The following is a 20,506-nucleotide window of genomic DNA, read 5'->3' as shown; positions in this document are numbered from 1 at the left end:
AGTTTTGACTTTGATGCTTATGGAAGCTGGGTGATAGGCATATAGGGATTCGTTGTAATATTCTATTTTGTGTATGCTTGAAAGTTCTCGTACTAAAACATTTCTATAATAAAATAAGTCTGTGTACTTTGGTGAAAAAATGTTATATCTTCCTCTTATATTTTAAATTTCATAGTATAAATTTCATATGGATTAATAACTAAAAGCTACTAGTGACACCATAAAACATTACTAGGAAATATAGGCAAATGTATAACTGATAGATGGAAAAGAACTTTCCTAACAAAACCAAAAAAGAAGAAATTGCAAATGAATATATTATTAAATTTAAGTATATAAAGTTTTTAAATATTTAGAACCATTTTTTAAGTGTTTAGAAAAGAAATAACTGGGGGAAATAATTGTAGTAAATATGACAAAAGACAAAAAATCATTCATATATAATATTTGAAAGATATTAAAGAAGAATATTTGTAACCTATTAGAAAAACATGCATGAGACATGAACAGAATTCACAAACTAAGGAAACAAATTGCTAATATACAACTTTTTAAAAGTTTAAACTCACTATTGATTAGCTGCATAGTTACCAGTGTGAGTGAATGTGCAGCTGAGAGTTTAAAATGGTATAGAGTCTAAAATTTGTTCATAAGAAAATAATTAGGATATTTCATAATTTTAAAATTTCATTGCAGTGTTTTTCATAATAACAAATTAGAAACAATCTATCTAGAAATAAAGGAACAGTGAAATCATACATCTATAAAATACTTTATTGAGTCATGATTAAAAATTATTTCCAAATAATTTATAATGCTCTTATATTGCTGTGTTCTAAGTTTTAAAAAAATAGGAAAAATGTCAGAATATATATTTATATATATATATTGCAATTCTATATACACTAATCTAAATTCTAAAATTCATAAATAAAAACAATTATCTAGAAGTAGAGGGTAGTTATCTCTGAGTTGTAGATTACAGAGAACTTATATTTGTTTTTAATTTTTTTATTTTCCATTATTTTCCAATATACATCTGCTTTTGGGTTTTGTTTTTATAGTGGGGAAGAGAGGAATCAATGACTTCCCCCTACCTGGTACTACATTTTATCTGTCTTTAACATAAGTTCAGGATAGTAATTGATGTTTTGGAGAACAAAAGAATGACTGAAAGCTTTTCTAGCCCACGTATCCTACCAAAACTGCTCCCTGTTGCCAAGTCTGCATCTAGCTTAAGAATTATTGGTAAATAAAGGGCAAAACCTCTTAACTAACTAGATAGCTATAAATTCTATTTTATAAAGGAGGATCACTGTCAGATAACTGCTGCTTTGTAGCTGATTCCTTCTTTGCCAACATAAGAACCTAGTGCTACACTTCACTGCTTTTCTTCCCCTTGAAAAAGAGTGTGATCCTCCATAGACAAACTGAAAGGAGCCAAAAAGATCAAGACAGTTGGATATTGAGAGGTCAGTTGGCTGAGAAACTTACAACTTATTATAGGAAACTTTCATTTGATCTTAAGGCCACTGCATTCCTTTCAGGCCTAGCTTTCCCCTTTTCTAACTTCTCTGTTCTTTCTGCCAGGGCTCTCCATTTCTTTGTGTCTAAATGCTCCTCATAAGTACACAAAATTAGGAAATGGATAGTTTTAGCATTTCAGTCTATTTGTGTGAGTGGTTCTATGCAGAGGAAGAACACAAAGGAAAAAGGGAGGGAGACCATAAATCCTTTCTTCCTACCAATGTACTGAATTTAATCATCAGTGGGATTTTTGTTATAGGAGACCTGGTTGTAGCCCAGAGTCTTCCAACATCACTGCCGGCCTGTCTAGTTTAACAATTGGAATTTTATCAGCTAAAGGATCTGGAGTGTTTTTAAAGACCAAATTTTGATACCAAAAAGCCATCATTCACTCTGTCTACACAAGTGTTTTTATAACTTTACTATGTTTCAGGTGCTGAAGATGTAATGAAGACATGGTCCCCCTGACCCAACCCCCTCCCTAAAAACATAACTTTTGCATGGAGATGGGCAAACTTCAAACATATATTTACAAACTAATAAATGCACTTTAGGAAGAACTTAGGGCACTGTAAGAGCCCTGATTTTGTCTAGATAGAAGCAGTAATTGAGCTAAGTTTTAAAAGTTGAATACAAATACAGATTTTGTCTAGATAGAAGCAGTAATTGAGCTAAGTTTTAAAAGTTGAATACAAATAACTAAGATAAGTAAGAGGGGTAAGACTATTCCAGGCAAAGGGAACAACATGTGAAAATGAGCCAAGAATGAAAAGGCACTGTGACAGAAACAAAGAAAGAAAAGGGAATAGTGGCACAACACAAGCTTGTAGAAGTAGGCAGAGACCAGGTTATCATGAAGGACCTCAGAACAAGGCTTGTCAAATTACAAATAGATTTTCCAAGAGGAAATGGGGAGTTAACTAGGCAGGCTGACTTCTAAAACTGTATAGATGCATATAGCAGTTTTTAATATATATGCGAGAGAGACAAAGACAGAAACACACAATTCCGCCTAACATATCAACTGTGGCTCCTCCAGACCAAGTTGAGATTGAGGCAGAGAAGGAGAAGGAGTATATTCAAATCTAAATTTGCAGAATCCAATAATACAAAAATTAGTAAAGTAGCAGGAGTCAAGGAGCCTCAGGAGGCTTTAATACAATACAGAATTAATAAATCCAAGGTGGTTTTCCCAGGGCCAGTATTTATAAAGTCTTAAATTTCTACTTGTGTACTATTTGAGAAAATTTAAGCAATTAGGAAACACATTGCATGTAAGCAGAAGTAGTAAGAACAGCGTGTTTGCAGTTTACCCACAAACCATGGATTTTGCTGTTGTTGGGTTTTCCTTAGTGTTGAGAAAGTTGAGTCCCTGATTCATTCTTTCTGGTTGAAAGTAGCCATATTTAATAAATTATTAGAAGTTATACCAGCTGTGATGATTTTTAAAACACATTACTTTAAAATACCACAAGACATTCTTTATAATATTTCTTTAGTAAGATAAAGATGGCCCTAGAGTACACCAAAGAAATTGTTCTAGTGACTCTTTTCTCAATTGCCTCAAGGGTGGTAATAGGTAGTTTCATTCTAGATGCATGCAAGAGAATGCAATTCATTACATACATTGAATGCCAGAGAGCATTAGGGCTTCATTTTCTCCTTGATCCCCAGTCAAGAAAGCTTCTAGAGTATCTGAAGAGCATTTACTTATATGTTTATTCTGCATTATTTTTACTATAATGACATAAATTACTTAGAAATAATGAAAGATATTTCCATATGAGATTCTGAAAATCAGTAGAGTCTTTTTTTCCTGAAAAAAAAAAATTGTTTATATCATAACTGAAGAGGTAAAGGGCTTCTTGTGTGTGATTTATTTTACAAAACCCTTTGAAAAACAATTTGAAATTTAGTATGAAGTGACTTGAGATTTTGAGTTGTTGAACACATCAAGGTCCGAGAGGGTGGTGCCTTTGGAGAAGTCGTAGAAGCTCTGTAAACTTTTTTTTAATGGCTTGAGTAAAAAACTCTCAGTTACTGCAAGCATGAATATTTTCCATGGATTCTGGCAACAGAAGTTAAAGTAGATAATAAGAGCAGTTTCTATTGGATAGTATACTTTTTTTCTACTGGCATTTTAAGGTGTTGAGGAAAGTATTGCAAAAAATTTGTCCATCATAATTCTGGTTCGCTAAATTTATATTGTACTATAAATTTATATATAATATATACAATTACATGTATTTAATTAATGTAGTATAAGTCTTCATTTGTGATGAAGACATTGTAAACTTAATTTTTATGTAAATTTCTCATCCAAACATTTCTGTGCCACAAACAACAAAATCAATTATTTCTTTTGTGTATTATCATTGATCAGTATATCTCCTACAATAACAGAAAAGAAAAAGCAGATACTGTGTTCATTTTATTCCTCAGATCAGTACAATGGAACATGAATTTTCAATAAGGAAACATGGATTTGAAGTTCAACTGAGAGAGCTGGAAGACAGTAATCGAAATTCCACTGTTGAACTGAGGCATCTCTTAGTGACTCAACAGAAGGCAGCCAATAGGTGGAAAGAAGAAACAAAGAAACTTACTGAAAGTGCAGAAATAAGAATCAGTAATTTAAAGTAAGTCCACTATTAATTGTTTGATACATTTTACAGAATAAATTATTTTTTTAACTCTAAGATTATATTTATTATTCGGCAGTTAATTTGCTTTCACTCCTTTCTTAATGAGAAGATTAGATTTTCTTTATCAATGAAACTATTAGTATTCTAGTTATTCTAGCCAATTATTAGTATTCTAAGTTATTTTAGAATAAATTATTTAACATTTAATGTCCTTGCCATAATCTTCTTGTAAAAATCTTATATTTTTATTAAGCAAATATTTATTGAACTGCTATGAAAAATATTAAGCATTATAAACCAAAACTCATACTGTATATTTTTGTAAATTTTATGCATATTCCAAAAATATACTGATTTTTGTTGGACACAGCAGTTTAGAATCTTAATACTCATTGCATGTAGGCATAGCATGTTTTGTGGTTGCAGCAGAATCTGATTGATTTGCAAAGCCTAAGTATTTGCTCTGTGGCCCTTGAAGAAAAGGTTTGCTGACCCCTGCCCAGAAAGTACTTGAGCTTTTATGCTGAATGCAATGGGATTCTGTGGAAGGCTTTGAGCAAAGTGATATGATCAGGCTTAAATGTTCAACAAATCAGTTTGATTGCAGTTTGAAGAATAGACTGTAGAGGGGCAAGGGTAGAAGGGAGAAGGTAGGCAAGTACTGTATAATCGATATATAAAATGTAACTTAGATTAGGTTTTAAAGGGTTGGAGATCATTAAAAAAAAAAGTTTGAGCTATGTTAAATATGAGCTGCCTGGAAAACATTTAAATCAGGATATCAACTAGTCAGCTGAGTCTGTAAGTTTGGAGTTCAGGGAAGAGATTTCAGCAGTAGCCATAAATGTGGCAATCATTAACATACACGTGATTTTTAAAGTCCTGGGATAAGAACTTGTAGAAAGGAAGTCCAAATACATTAAGCTGTCTGAGGACTGAGTTCCAAAAGTTAAAGTCCAGAGAGATGAAAATTCCACTGAAAGAGAATGAGAAAGAATATCCAGAGAAATAAGAATCATGATAGAATGGTTAAAAAAAATTTTTTTCAGAAGTATAAGTGATAATAATAGGTGATATTTACTTATTAGCACATAACATGTTTGTTGCTCTAAACAACTTATGTGTACTTAATTAATCTTGACAACAACCCTACAAAGTGGATAACATTATCATTTACATTTTACAGATAGAGAAACTGAGGCTGAGGGAGTTAAGGAACTTGTTCAAAGTCACATAACTAACAAATGACCAGTAAAGACAATATGCTCTTAACCATTGTTTTATAAAATGCTACTGATTGGTTGAGTAAAGTGAAAACGGAGAATGGACCTTTCAGTTTGCCACCCTTTGATGGTCTTTGTTAACCATGATAAGAGCAGTTTTGTTAGAATGCTGGAGTAAAAATGTATTTAGAATGAATTCAAGAGAAGAAGAGAATTTCTGTTTCCAGTTTTATGGTGAGCTAGGTAATTTGAACCTCCACCACAACTAAAAAAGTTAGATGAATTATAAAAAGTATCTACTAAGAGCATTAAAGAACTAACAAAATTAATTATTACCAATTTGGCCTTATCCCAGGAATGCAAAAGTATTAAAACCATTGAAAATAAGTTAATGTAATTTATCACATTAACTTTTTTAAAAGAGAAAAATCATAAGATCTTCTCAATAGATACAGAAAAGGCATTTGATAAAATTTGATATCCACTTATATTTCAAAATAACTTAACAAACAAGGAATAGAATTTCTTTTATTTTGGGGTGCCTGGGTGGCTCAGTTGTTAAGCGTCTGCCTTCGGCTCAGGGCGTGATCCCAGAGTCCTGGGATCGAGCCCCACATCGGGCTCCCTGCTTCTCTGGGAGCCTGCTTCTTCCTCTTCCACTCCCCCTGCTTATGTTCCCTCTCTCACTGGCTGTCTCTCTGTCAAATAAATAAATAATCTTAAAAAAAAAAAGAATTTCTCTTATTTTGTAAAGGTATCTATTCTAAAGCAAACATTTTTAATGGCAAAAAAAAATGTTAGTAATTTTCCTTTGAAGATTGGGAAGATAACAAAGAAGTTCATTATTACCACTCTTATTAATATTTATATCAGAAGTCCTTATCAATGCATTGAGCAGGAAAATGAAATAAGAGGTATACAGACGAAAAAGGAAGGAAGAAAACAGTCATTCTTCACAGACAACATGACTGTATATGTAGTAAGTCCAAAATAATTAATAGATAATATGCAAATATACAAAAATCAATTGTATTTTTACATACCTACAACAAATATTTCAAAATAAAACTTTAGTAAAATTTACAATGCATCAAAAAGCATCAGATGCTCAGGAATAAACCTAACAAAGTGTGAGACTTCTACATGAGAACTATGATATCAGGAAGATTAAGGAGGCGTAACTAAATAGAGATCCGGTTAATTGATCAGAATACTCAATATTATAAATTTGTTTACAACGCCTCCCCCCCCCCCCAGCCATCTGTAGACTCAGTGTAATCCCAGACAAAATCCTAGGACATGGAGCAGTATCCAAAATATATTAGGTGAAAAAAATTTTTTTACAGTAGGTACGCCCTTAAAGAGGGGAAAGTGTACGTGTGTGTGTGTGTGTGTGTGTGTGTGTGTGTGTGTGTGTACATATATATACAAGCATGCTATACATATACTACGTTCATACACATATGTGCATACTCTCTTCTTAAAAATAGAAAGGTGACCAAAACAATAATTAAAATTTTTATCTATGAGGAGAGAGAAAGGAGTAAAGGATAAAGGCTAGACTTCTTTGAATGAACCTTGTCTTACAGACAAGGCTTGGGTTTGAAACTATATAAATGAACCTTGTCTTACAGACAAGGCTTGGGTTTGAAACTATATAAATGTTCATATAATTATCTTTTAAATTAAATCAAAATTTTTTTAAAAACCTAAAAATCGAAAGTAAAATTAAACAAATGAACTTAATTGTGTACAAGTTGATGGCTTAACTACACAGATAAATTATTTCAAGTGACATTAAACACAGTAATTAGATTGTATATCCCTAGTGAGATAAATCCTAAGGATAAAAGAAAGTGTAAAAAAACCATAAACTGCTTTTAGTAGTTATATCATTAAAAATAATATTGGTGTTATTATTATTCTGAAACTTTTTATTTTAAGAGGGATTTTTTATAATAAGATTTTTAAATAAGATTTTTATAATAAGAGGGAAGAAACTCAAATTTAAAAAAACTTGTATTTCTACATTGAAATTGGGAATATTATCATGGGAACTCATGATGTGTTACACTCTTAAAAACATGTATTTCCTGGCTCTGTTCACTTAAGGGATTTTAGAGGGAGTGACTAGTATTCGGTTGCAATGGTTTCTTTCCTAAAAGAAACCAGGATTTTTTAGAGAAATGATTGATTACAGATCTAGAATAGGAAAGTACAGTGTGAGCCTAGAAAACACTTTAATATAGCAAAAGGGGAGGAAGGTATCAAGATTATTTGGGTCATTGGCAAAAGGACCCAGGAGCCAACTTAAGTAGGCCCCTTCTGGCTGATGTGGGAACAATTTGAACATCAAAAAGAATATCTGCAGTAAATTGAAACATGTCAAATATATTAAAAATCCATGACTTCGGAGTGATATTAAATAAAGAAAAAAAGCCTTTGGTCACCTTTGGAAGATGCTGTGGAACCAGATCTTTCTGAAAAAAGATAAAGGGGAAAATCAAGCTTTTCCTTTACTCACTATACTTCATGAAATGCTACGTGGCCTTTACTACTATAATAGCCTTGCTTCACTGGTTAGGGAACCAGTGTAGGGATTTTGCCCGTTAGTTGCTCAATGTGTCTGTTCTGATTATGCATCCCAGAACCAGGGAAATAAACACAGAATAGGAATATAGACACACTTGTTGTGAGACTTAAGCCAAGATTTCATTGATGACCTGATCTGCATAAACCTCTCCTGATTGGTGGACCACAGTGCTATTTGGGGTCTCTAGGAATTTTTTTCAACAACAGTGTCCAGTAATCCTGAAAATGTCAGGATTTCTCGTTCCCCACTGCATGGTCACCCTGCTAACTCTTCACAGATCCCTTAGGGGAAGGCCAGGAGGAAGTATATATGGATGTAGAACAGATTCCTTTTAAAGGAACCTGCAGCTCCTTTCTTTATTTAAAAGGCTTTGAGTCTGTGACCTGACTCAAGTTTGAGAAACGGTTATAGGGCTGTGACACTTTCTTGTAGTGATTCAAGTCAGGCTTGCTTTTCTACTTCTCCAAATCAAGTAATAGAACACACATCTATTTCAGTTCTAGGGTCACAGTGATCAAACTAGCAAATCCCAAAGATCTCTGCAGATCATACTCTCCTGACAACTACTTCAACTTTGCTGCCCATTCTAGTAATGATGACCACATTTTCTTTGGAGATTTAAGGCTGCTACAGCACCCTTGTCATCAAGAATCCTATCATCAGCATTGAATTCAGGAAGCCCAGTTCCATGGTAGCAGTTGTCATTTCTGTTCCACAGTGAATAACCACTACAGAGCTCTGCAGGGATACTGGAGCAACTCTCATGACTGTATTTCACAGTCTTTCTGGAGAAAATATCCTCTGGATCCTCCTGAGGGTCAGAGTTGAAGGATGCATGAGCTGCTTTTACATAAAAATAATAAAAATAAAAAAACCTCACCGTTGTCTTCCCATCTCCCCCCAGCCTTTGGTAACTTCCTCTACACTACTGATTCTCAAATGGGGATTACTTTGTGCTTCTCCCCTCCCTGGAACATTTGTCTTGAAAATATCCAAAGACATGTAGGGATGATTCTGGATCTAGTGTACAGAGGCCAGGGATGCTGCTAAACATCCTGTAATGCACAGCATAGCCCCTCACAACAAAGGATTTTGCAGCCAAAGATGTCAGAAGTGCCAAAGGTGACAAACCTTGCTTTATACCATAACAAGTATTTTCTTACATTTCAATATCATTCAGTATAGGTTACCCTTGAACCCAGATTTTGTTCAACTGACCAAACAAATCAAGATACTTGAGCTAACACACTGAATCCAGAATATCTGCTTTGTAAGCCCACATTGAAAAATTTGGCCCAATCTGTTATTTCTTCCACTGTAATACAGCCCCTTAGGATCCATTCTCGCACATAGTGCCCAGGTTCTGTCTACATACAATTGGCAGAATCGTGTAATGATTTTAGGGTATTCTGCCTCCTTATAGGTCTTGTTTTGTAGGTCATTCCGTAGAGCCTATCAGACTTGACTCAGGCTGTAGATATAGAAGTAGTGAATGAATGAATGAATGATGCTGAGGTAAATCCTGAAGGGAATCACCTATTCCTTGTAAAGCAACTCCCTCAGAGGAGACTGTTACAAACTCTTTAGGCAGAGAATACTTAGCTTTTCAAATAGTGTGGAAGGACTGCTTCTACTGGCAAAGGAGGCATGGTGGAATTTAGGGATTCAAGGCCCCAGCTTCATTGAAGTCTGTCTGAACACGTGTTCCCATCTCAATTTTCAGGGAAGGAGAGACCCTGCAAGTTTAGGAATTCAGTTTGTGTTATAATTTAGCCATATATAGGATTAGACTTTGCATTTGATTATCAGAAATCTTGGCTTTGCAACCAGAGGAGATAGGGTTTCTTTTAAGGTGGTCATGATAGCTTTCAAGTCCCTAACCTGGACACTGAGCTCAGAATTTAAAACTCTGAGCTATTTATTGTGATCTTCAAAGTTGTCCAGTGTACCTAGAAGTCCCATTATGCTCCTCATTCACTAGTGTTTTGTGTCCTTAACTACTTGGTCATTCAAAAACTTATCCTTTATAGGCATATATATAGCTGATAATTTAAGTAACTGTTTTGCCATTGCATAGCATGGATTACGAGTGTACCCTTTTCCAGTGGCCTTTAAATCTAATCAAAGCAGAGAACTAATTCCGGATAATCCAGAACCACTTAGAGTACTCATTCCTGAGGTTATATTCCTCTGGGACTACTTATGGAATTGAAACCAATTTCTATGTGTATTGGTTTATTCAGAAAAACAGAGCTACTCTGAGTCATATAGAATATGGGATTTATTTTGGGAATTAGGTCTGACACAGTTGTAGGAACTGGTAGAGAAGTCAGTGCAGTGCAGTTGTCTCTGCATCTGGTATTAAGCCTAAAGTCACTATGGGCCACCTTAGCTTGAAGTCATGAAGAAAACCTGGATATGAATGAAAGCAACTCTAAAGACAAACTGGAACTCTGTTTTCATTTATATCTCATCATCTCCAACACTGCCATAGATGACCTGCAGGGAAAGCTGATGCCCTTTACCATTGCATCTGCACATGACTCAAGAGGCTGAAAGAGGACATCTGCCAAGGGGCAGAAGATGGAATTGCTGTGGACCCAAGTAGAGCTGCACACCAACATAGTGACCTAACATATTAGCAACAGTGTGTATGAGTTGCCGCAGTGCCAGGGGACCTGCCAGCCTTCAGAGCCTGCTGCACAAATTTGTTTTATGATCAACACCGACCCAGGACCAGGCAGGGAAGGGAATGCTGGGAAATGTAGTTCCAGCTTAGCTAAGTTGATGAAGTCCAAAGCTGCCACCATCTGTTTGTCATAACTTAATTAAATGATGTTGAGCAGTTCACAATGTTTACATAAGGAAATAGGAAACCATACAATATAAAATAGACTTAAATGAACATCAGTCTAAAGATTTCATTTATGATAGCTATAACTTGTTGATATATACTATTTGCCACTTTACAAACTCATGTAATGATCACAAAAACTTTATGAAGTAAATGCTGTAATATTCCCTGTATTAGGGTTCTCCAGAGAAACAGAACTAATAGGATGTGTGTATGTGTGTGTGTGTGTCTGTGTGTGTGTGTGTCTGTGTGTATGTGAGTGTAAAAAGGTTTATTTTAAGGAATTGGCTCATGTGCTTGTGGAGCTTAGCAAGTTTAAAGTTTTTCTGAGGGAGAAAACTGACAAGCTAGAGACTCAAGAAGGAGTTGCAGTTTGAGTCCAAAGACATTCAGGCTGGAGACCTGAAGAGCCATTGTTACTGTTCAAGTTCAAAGGCCGTCTCTTGCAGAATTCCCTCTTGCTTGGGAGAAGTAAGCTTTTTGTTCTGTTAGGCCATCAACTAATTGTATGAGGTCCACCCACATTATGGAAGGCATTCTGCTTTACTCAAAGTCCAGTGATTTAAATGTAAATCTCATCTAAAACATTCTTACAGAAACATCCAGAGTAATGCTTGATTAAACATCTGGGCACCATGGCCCAGACAAGTTGACACATAAAATTAACCATCACACTCTCCATTTTACACATGAGGAAACTCTAGACTTTAAAAAATTTATAAAGATCCGTAATCCATTATCAGCAATTTTGGATTTGAAAAAACTCTGACAATAGAATTTTCCTAAGTTAGCTGCCTACACTTTGGTGGCAAACCTGACTTGAACTGACAGGAGGCTGTTTATGGTATAAGTTATCTATGTGTGCACACATACCCATATACACATATATACACATACACACAAACATTTCATTTATTGTGCCTATTCATTTCTGACTGTTGTAATCTCTATCCTCTAAACCTCTAAACCTCTAAAATATTTTCTTGGATGTCTTAGGCTTTGCTATATTGTATATGTAATTTGCACACACCAACTAATTACTCCCAGTAGATTATTGATAGTGAATGTGTTTTATTTTAGTTTGTATTCTCTGAATTATCAAGCAAAGTACTTTGCCAAAAGGAAGTATATAGAATGTAGAATGTAATTGCCTGGAGTCTGTCAAAATAGTTTTTACACAACCCTATCTATCGCCTTCATCTGGACTAGAAAGCTTGTTAAGGCCCTTTACAACTTGTGACTTCAGGAATAGTACTTGATTTTTTGAAAAATAATTCACCCAAGTTATATACTCATTTTATTATCAAGGAATTTTTACATGATTCCCCGGAGTTGTGCCACTATTACATAGAAGTGTGAGTTGTAAGATCATCCATATTTTTTGGTAGGATATTTTATTAGTTCAGGAAGATCAAAGAACATCTTAAAAAATTATAGATATCCTAGACTTTAAGTTTTATAGATCTTAGATTCTGTACATTGATAATATATAGGATTAAATATTTTTGACCAATAAAACACCTTAATTTATGCAACAAATGTCCTATAAATCAAATTCTTACATCTGAAATCATCTTAAATGCTCTGATTCATGCTTTTAAAATAACCTGTAAAGTAAGTGCTCTGGGAAGGAAAATTTGTATAGTTGTTTTCAATTATAGACAAATCAGTGATTCTCAAAAATTATTTTTCCTCCAAAATATAAACTGAGGCAGAGTACAAAATAGAGATGTCCCCACATGTGGTACACACAAAAGATCAAAACAGAGTGAAGATGAAAAAAAAAAGAGTAGACTTGAATCACCTTAGAGGAAGATGGAGAACACACTGGTGACATTAAACCAGATGGGCTATAATCATAAAAAGAAATTGAGTGAAATACTTTTTTAGTGAAAATATGCAAAATAAATCTGAAAACATGAAACTTTGGTAGCTGTGGTGTGGGGTTTTTTGCGCTGTCAATTAGCACTTTATTTAAGTTTTTATTTTAATTCCTGTTCATTAACATACCGCATTATATTAGTTTCAGGTGTACAGTATAGTGACTCAGCAATTCCTTACATCACCCAGTGCTCATCACAAGTGCATTCCTTAATCGCCATCACCTATTTAACCCAATGCCCCACTCCCCTCTGGTAACCATCAGTTTGTTCTCTATAATTAAGTCTGTTTCTTGGTTTGTCTCTCTTTTTTCCCTTTGCTTGTTTGTTTGTTTCTTAAATTCCACATATGAGTGAAATCATATGGTTTTTCTGTGACTGACTTATTTCACTTAGCATTATACTCTCCAGCTCCATCCATGACATTGTAAATGGCAAGATTTCATTCTTTTTTATGGCTGATTAATATTCCATTGTATATGTATATGTACACATACATACCACATCTTCTTTATCCATTCATCAACTGATGGACACTTGGGCTCCTTCCGTATCTTGGCTATTATAAATGATGCTGCTATAAACATAGGGGTGCATGTATCCCTTTGAATTAGTGTTTTTGTATTCTTTGGGGAAGACCAGTAGTGCAAATGTATATTTGTAGGGTAGTTCTATTTTTTTACTTCCTGAGGAACCTCCAAACTGTTTTCCAGGGCGACTGCATTAGTTTACTTTTCCACCAACAGTACATGAGTGTTCTTTATTCTCCACATTCTCGTCAACACCTACAGTTTCTTGTGTTGTTGATTTTAGCCATTCTGACAGGTGTGAGGGGTAGCTGTGGTTATTTGATATAATCACTCAATTCCTTTAATACCTACTGATAATATTAACAAGGTGATACTGGATTGGAAAGTCATCTATCTTTTGGTAAAACTCTCCCCAGTGAGCTAATTCAGGATAATGAAAGACTTCTTTGATTAACCAAAACATAGTTTTCAATTATTGAGAAACATACCAGATTTTAGGAATAAACATTGATCTGGCGTGAGAGTTGAAGGTGGGAAATACCCTGCAGAAGAAAATATCCAAAGCTCGGCAGTGAATAACAATTTTGGAGGAACATGTTTGCTGGAACATAAAGATATATAACCAAAAATTAATAGTAAATGACATATTTAATAATTCCTAATTTATAAATTCTATAATAGCAAATGTTTATATAATGAATTATATCTCCTTTTTTTAAGATGCAGCAAATCTTGACATTAAAAAATAATGAATACAGATATCTAAGAAAGAAATACCACAGAAGAGAGTTCTTGTTTAAGCATGTATGGAATACTATTTCCACAGAGTTGATTTTTCACTTGATCTGTTTAAGAGTTTCATTATGCACTTCATTGCTGAATTACTAATCTCTTTCTCTTCAAGCTTTCAATGTGGCCCATTTGGGGGAGGGGGGAAAGGAAGGAAGGAAGGAAGGAAGGAAGGAAGGAAGGAAGGAAGGAAGGAAGGAAGGAAGGAAGGGAGGGAGGGGAGGGAGAGAAAAAGAGGAAAAGAAAGAAAGAGGAAGAAAGAAAGAAAGAAAGAAAGAAAGAAAGAAAGAAAGAAAGAAAGAAAGAAAGAAAGAAAGAAGGAAGGAAGAAAGAGAAAGAAAGAAAGAAAGAAAGAAAGAAAGAAAGAAAGAAAGAAAGAAAGAAGGAAAGAAACCAGGCAAAAATAAACTACAGCTTTAAGATCATACATATAGCTGCTGCAAGAATGCTCATACCAGCATTTTTCCTAATTGTCCCCAAATGGAAATGCAAATGCCCATTAGCAGTACTCTGGATAATGGAATTCATTTTTATTACTCTATATTATCCTGATACACCTAGACATTTCTTTTTCTAGCATATTCCTAAAACTGGAATTGTCAAGTCGTAATGCATGCATATTTTCAACCTTAGTAGAAAATGCCTCACTGTTTCCCAAAATAATTGTAGCTATTTACAGTCTTGCAAGTAGTAGGGTATATGAGAATTTTTGATAATCCTCATCTTTACTCAGTGAATGAAGTCAGATGTGTTAAATTGTAGTACTCTAATGACTACTGGTTTCTGATTGTAGTTTTAACTTGCACCTCTCTTATTTCTATCACAGTTGAGCATCTTTTTATATGTTTATTGGCCTTGTGAACTTTTATTTTGTGAAGTGATTCTTCAGGCCTTTTAACCATTTCTCTTTTGAGTTGTTTACGTTTTTTTGAGGTGTTACAAATATCTCCTCTCATTCTCTCCTCCCCTGCTCCTCTATTTCGATAAACAGAAGTTCTTAATTTTAATGGAGTCATGTTTATCTCTTTGGTTTTATGATGACTGCTTTGTGTGTCTTATTTTAAGAACTCCCTTTCTGGGGCGCCTGGGTGGCTCAGTCATTAAGCGTCTGCCTTGGGCTCAGGGTGTGATCCCAGGGTCCTGGGATCGAGCCCCAGGTCGGGCTCCCTGCTCCACTGGGAGCCTGCTTCTTCCTCTCCCACTCCCCCTGCTTGTGTTCCCTCTCCCGCTGGCGGTCTCTCTCTCCGTCAAATAAAGAAATAAAATCTTTAAAAAGTAAAAATTAAAAAAAATTAAAAAAAAAAAAGAACTCCCTTTCTATCCTGAGCTCTAAAGATATTCTCTTTAAGTCTTTATTTAATTCAGAATTGATTTTGTGTATAGGGTAAGGTAGAAGTCTATTTTTTCCAAGTGGTAGCCATTCATCCCTGGAACATTTAATGACAAAATTGTCATTTCTTCACTACTTTGCAGTATCCCCTTTGTCATAATTTGTGTCCATATGTGTGTGTTTCTGAGCTTCTTATGTTTCACTTGTTTGTCAGCCTATCCTGTGCCAGTTCCATAGTGCTGTGTTCATTATAACTTTAGAAGACACTTTCGAAAACAAATACAAGATTAGAAAAGTGACTTGATATCTGATAAAAACACTCCTGTTATTCAGTTTTTCAAAAATATCTGTAGTTAGCCATGGACATTTCCATATTTATATAAATTCATATTCATAAAATTGTGTTCTTAAGTTCCATAAAGAAATATGAGATTTTGATTAGGATTACATTGAATCTATAAGAAAATTTGAAGCAAGTTAACATAATTTAAAATTTTAAAGATTCCAATCTCTTGGACATGAATCTCTCTACTTGTTTACATCTTTTTTAACATCTCTCAATAAGGTTTATTAATTTCTTTGTACAAGTCTTACACATCTTTGTTAGATTTAGTTGGTATTTTTTAGTAATCAATATTTTTTTGATATTATTTATAATATATCTCTGATTTTATTTACTGACCTTTGCTTGTGTAAAGAAATGGAAATGCTTTTTGATACTGATTTTTTTAACCACTAACCTTGCTCAGTACAAAAAGCTGTAGATTTTTTTGGATTTTTCCTTTCAACATCTCTATTGTGGTATAATTTGCATACTGTATAACTCACTCCGTTAAGCATACAATTCACTGATTTATAGTAATTTTACAGAGTTGTGCAAACATCACTTCAACCAGGTTTCAGCACATTTCCATCAAACCACAAAATCCCCCATGCTTATTTGCAGGCAGTACCAACATCCTATTTCTGGCAGTCAATAATCTACTTGCTGACTCTATAGATTTGCCTGTTCTGGACATTTCCTATACATGGAATCATGCATTATGTATTCTTTTGCATCTGGATTCTTGCCTTTAGTATAATGTTTTTAAAATTCATCCATATTGCATCATAGATCAGTATTGAGTATATTTTTATTGATGAGTCTGTGGAATGGATATAAACCACATTTTGTTTATCCACTCACCAATTGATGGACCTTTGGATTGATTCCACTTTTTCTTTTAATTGTGGTAAAATATATATATAACATTTACCATCTTAGCCATTTCTAAGTATACATTTCAGTGGTGTTAAGTATATTCACTTTGTTACCATCACAACTCATCCTTCTCTGGAACTTTTTTTCATCTTGAAAATTGGAAACTCCATACCTATTAAACTAAACTCCCTAGTGCCCTCTTCCCCCTCCCCTAGCCCCTGGAAACCGTCACTTCACCTTTGTCTCCATGACCTTGACTACTCCAAGTACCTCATGTAGGTAGAACCACATGGTATTTGTCCCCCTGTGATTGCCTTATTTCATCCAACACAAAGTCCCCAGGCTCATCCATGTTGTAGTGTCTTCCAGAATCTCCTCTTTTAAGGATGATAAGGAGGGACTTCCTTTTTGTTTCTGTATACTTCACAGCTTTTTTGTCTCTCATTTCTTGCATTACTGTCTTTTTATGTTTAGTTGATTTTCTTTAATGAAACCTTTGAGTTCCTTTCTCATTTCTTTTTGTGTATATTTTATAGCTGTTTTCTTTGTGATTACTATGGGGATTACATGTAACATCCTAAAGTTATAACACTCTAATTTGGGTTTATACCAGTTTAACTTTAGTAACATACAAAAACTCTGATCCTTTATAGCTCTATCCCTACTCCTTTCAGTTGTTGATATCACAAAATTATGCCTTTATGCATTGTGTCCAAAAACATAAACAATTTTTCAAAATGCATTGGTCTCCTACATTATATAGGAAACAAAATATAACTCTACTTTTTATTTTTTACCTGATTTAAAAGACTAATATATTTTTTAAAAAGCAATTAGTCTAAAAGCCAGTATTATTACAACTTTGGTTCATAACTGCACATTTTGTTTTCTATAATTTAAGAAATTAATGCATGTGTTGGATTTTGTTATATATAATTATATTGTCTCTGAATTTAACAATTTTATTTATTTCCAGTCATCATATATTTTATTTCCCTTTCTCACCTATTACGTTGACGAGACCTCCAGTACAGTGCAGAATCAGAGTGATAGTCAAGGACTCTTTCCTTTTTTTCAATCTCAGAAGGAACAGATTTCAATCTTCATCTTTGTGTATGATGTTTTCTGTGTTGAGGGATAATTTCTGTTAGATTCAGAAAGTTTCCTTCTCATTTTACTTAGTTTTTATCATAAATATTGAATTTTATAAAAGCTTTTCCTGTATTATTTGAGGTAATCATTTTATTTTTTCTTTTTAATCTGTTAGTGGGATAAATTTTATAGATCAGTTTTGCTAGTATACCAAGTTTGCATTCCTGTAATAAAACCAACAGAGTTGGAATGCATTCTCCTTATGTATTGCTGGATTTGGCTTGCTAGTATTTTGTTTAGTATTTTTTTCATCTATGTTCACTAGAGAGATTGACCTGAAACTTTCCATTCTTGAACTTGCATTGTTAAGTTGTAGTATCTAAGTTACGCCAGCCTCAAGAAATTGGAAACTGGTGCTTTTTCTGTTTTCTCATAAACTTTGTATTTTAGAAATGTTTATTCTTTGAATATTTGGTAGATCTCGCCAATGAAGTTCTCTTGGCCTGGAGTAGTGGTGGTGGTGATGGTGTTCTGGGATTTCTATGGTAATATCTTTGATCGTTGATTCCATTGAACAGTTATAGAACTCTTCAAATTTTCTATTTCTTCTTTGAAACAGTTTTGGTAAATTATATTTTTCTCTAAATATATCCATGTCTTCTAAATTTTCAAGTATTTTAGACACAATGTGTTCATAATATATGACGTCTGAAGTATCTGTAATAATAACCCTTTTTGCATTACTCATGCTGGTATTATTTGTACCTTTCATTTTCTTAAATGGTGACTTTTGAAGAGTATAGGTTTTATTTTTTTTTTTTTTTAAGATTTTATTTATTTATTTGACAGAGAGACAGCCAGCGAAAGAGGGAACACAGGCAGGGGAAGTGGGAGAGGAAGAAGCAGGCTCCCAGCGGAGTAGCCTGATGTGGGGCTTGATCCCAGGACTCTGGGATCACGCCCTGAGCTGAAGGCAGACACTTAATGACTGCGCCACCCAGGCGCCCCTGAAGAGTATAGGTTTTAATACAATGCAGTCTATCAATTTTTTCATGATTTGTTCTTGTGTCCTATGTAAGAAATTTTGCTTACCACAGATTTTCTTCATGTTTCTTCTAGAAATTTTTAAATTTCTAAACATATGGGGATATTTTAGTTATCTTTTTGTTAATTACTTCTGTTTTCCATAGATCTGTCTCTTAGAAACAGTATATGGTTCTGTTTTAGACCGTTTAGTTCATTTATATTCAGTGTAATCCAAAGTATATTGAGATTTGTTATCTGTATTTTATTTTAGTACTTCCTATTTTTGTCATCTTTGCTTTCTTTTTCTTTCCTTTCTCATCTTTTTTATTGACTTGGTGATGTTGTTTTTGTTTTGTTTTTTTTAAATCATTCCACTTCTCCTCCTAAGCTTTGGAAATTAAATAACTCTGTATTCTTTTGGTTGTTACCCTAGAAGTTATGCAGTATTATTTACCATAGGAAAGTCTAAAGTTAATCAAAGTCTTTATCCTCCTGCCAGATAATACAAGAACTTCGGAACATATTAACACCATTTATTTCCTTTGCCCAACTTACATATTATTGTTGCCAGATTTTAAATTCTGCTTTGTAGTGTTTTATTTCACCCTACTAATTGTTTTATATATTTAGAGTTCATTTATATCAGCCCATATAGTTTACCTTCATCTTTGTTCTGCATTTCTTCTTATATCTTCTTATATCTCAAATATTCCAGGTAGGACTACTTTCCTCATATCTAAATTATATCTTTTGGAAGTTGCTTTAGTGAGGATATGGCTGGTGATGAATTCTCAATTCTTTTTGTAAAATATATTTATTTTATGTCCATATTTGAACAATATTTTGCTTGCTGACAGAATTCCAAGTTGAAGGTATTTTCTTGCAGAAAATTAAAAACAACAATCTGTTAACCTCTGACTGCTGTTTTTTCTATATAGAAATCATCTGTCCATCTCACTTGTCACTCCTTTGAAAGTAATCTCTTTTCCTGTGGCCATTAAAATGTTTTGTTTTTCTGTAATTTCACTGTAATATATCTAAGTATGGGTTTCATTTCATTTGTTATATTTTGTGCCTTTTGATAGTGTAGTGTAGTATTGGTTCAGGAAATTGCCGGGTATCAACTCTTTAGGTATGGCCTCTGGGAATTCCTACTTCCTGCTATGATGGAGAAACTGGTGCCAGACTTAACTTCCCACCAGAAACAACTAGAAAACTGGACAAAATGTGTGAAACAATTGTTTTTCTGATCCATGAGAGACAAGAAACAAGATAAAATGTAGAATCATCTTGGTTTTCTGCCTAAGGGTCCTTTCAGAACCATGGTCCAGAGAAGATAATCTCAGCCACTGCCAGGTCTGATGCCTGAGTAACTGAAATTTGCAAGGCAGAGAACCAGAGGAGATAGAACTACACAGAGAAAGAGCTTCAGAAATCTGCGTAGTTCTTTTGAATGTGTTTCTCACTCATACATAGAATAAAACTCAAAAAAGCCAGGCAGACAGTGACAGGGGAGCTGTAAGCTGAAAAACATCAAGAGCTCATATAGGACTGGGAGATATTAGAGTTCTGCCCAGCTGGAGTGGAGAATCCTTGTTAATACATAGTGCATGCAGTAAAGAATCACTTCACCTTATTAATAGAATTAAACCAGCCCAGAAAAAAAAGGTATTCTATATTCACCTTGACAAGACTTAAAACCAAGCCTCAAAATCATCTAGCATGTTCCCAAGTAATGTAACTGCCTGCAAGAACAAATCCAACACTTTTATTACTAGATAAGCAAAAATGGTACCCACAGCCAGGAAGAAAAAGC

At 34.2% G+C, this 20,506-nt stretch overlaps 1 protein-coding gene across 1 annotated transcript in view; it reads left to right on the top strand.

Annotated features, from left to right (window-relative positions):
• The window catches only part of SCLT1 (sodium channel and clathrin linker 1), a 204,364-nt gene that overhangs the window by 147,283 nt on the left and 36,575 nt on the right, over nucleotides 1-20,506 (top strand). Inside the window, exon 18 of the mRNA XM_045798986.2 lies at nucleotides 3,970-4,166. Coding sequence (XP_045654942.2) covers nucleotides 3,970-4,166 — 197 coding nt within the window. The remainder of the gene's footprint in view (nucleotides 1-3,969; nucleotides 4,167-20,506) is intronic.

This window comes from Ursus americanus, chromosome 13 (genome assembly GCF_024610735.1).
Source record: "Ursus americanus isolate L20-20 chromosome 13, mUrsAme1.1.p, whole genome shotgun sequence".
Classification (NCBI taxonomy): domain Eukaryota; kingdom Metazoa; phylum Chordata; class Mammalia; order Carnivora; family Ursidae; genus Ursus; species Ursus americanus.
The sequence above is the reverse complement of the archived record's forward strand: the minus strand, read 5'-3'. Positions and strand labels throughout refer to the sequence as shown.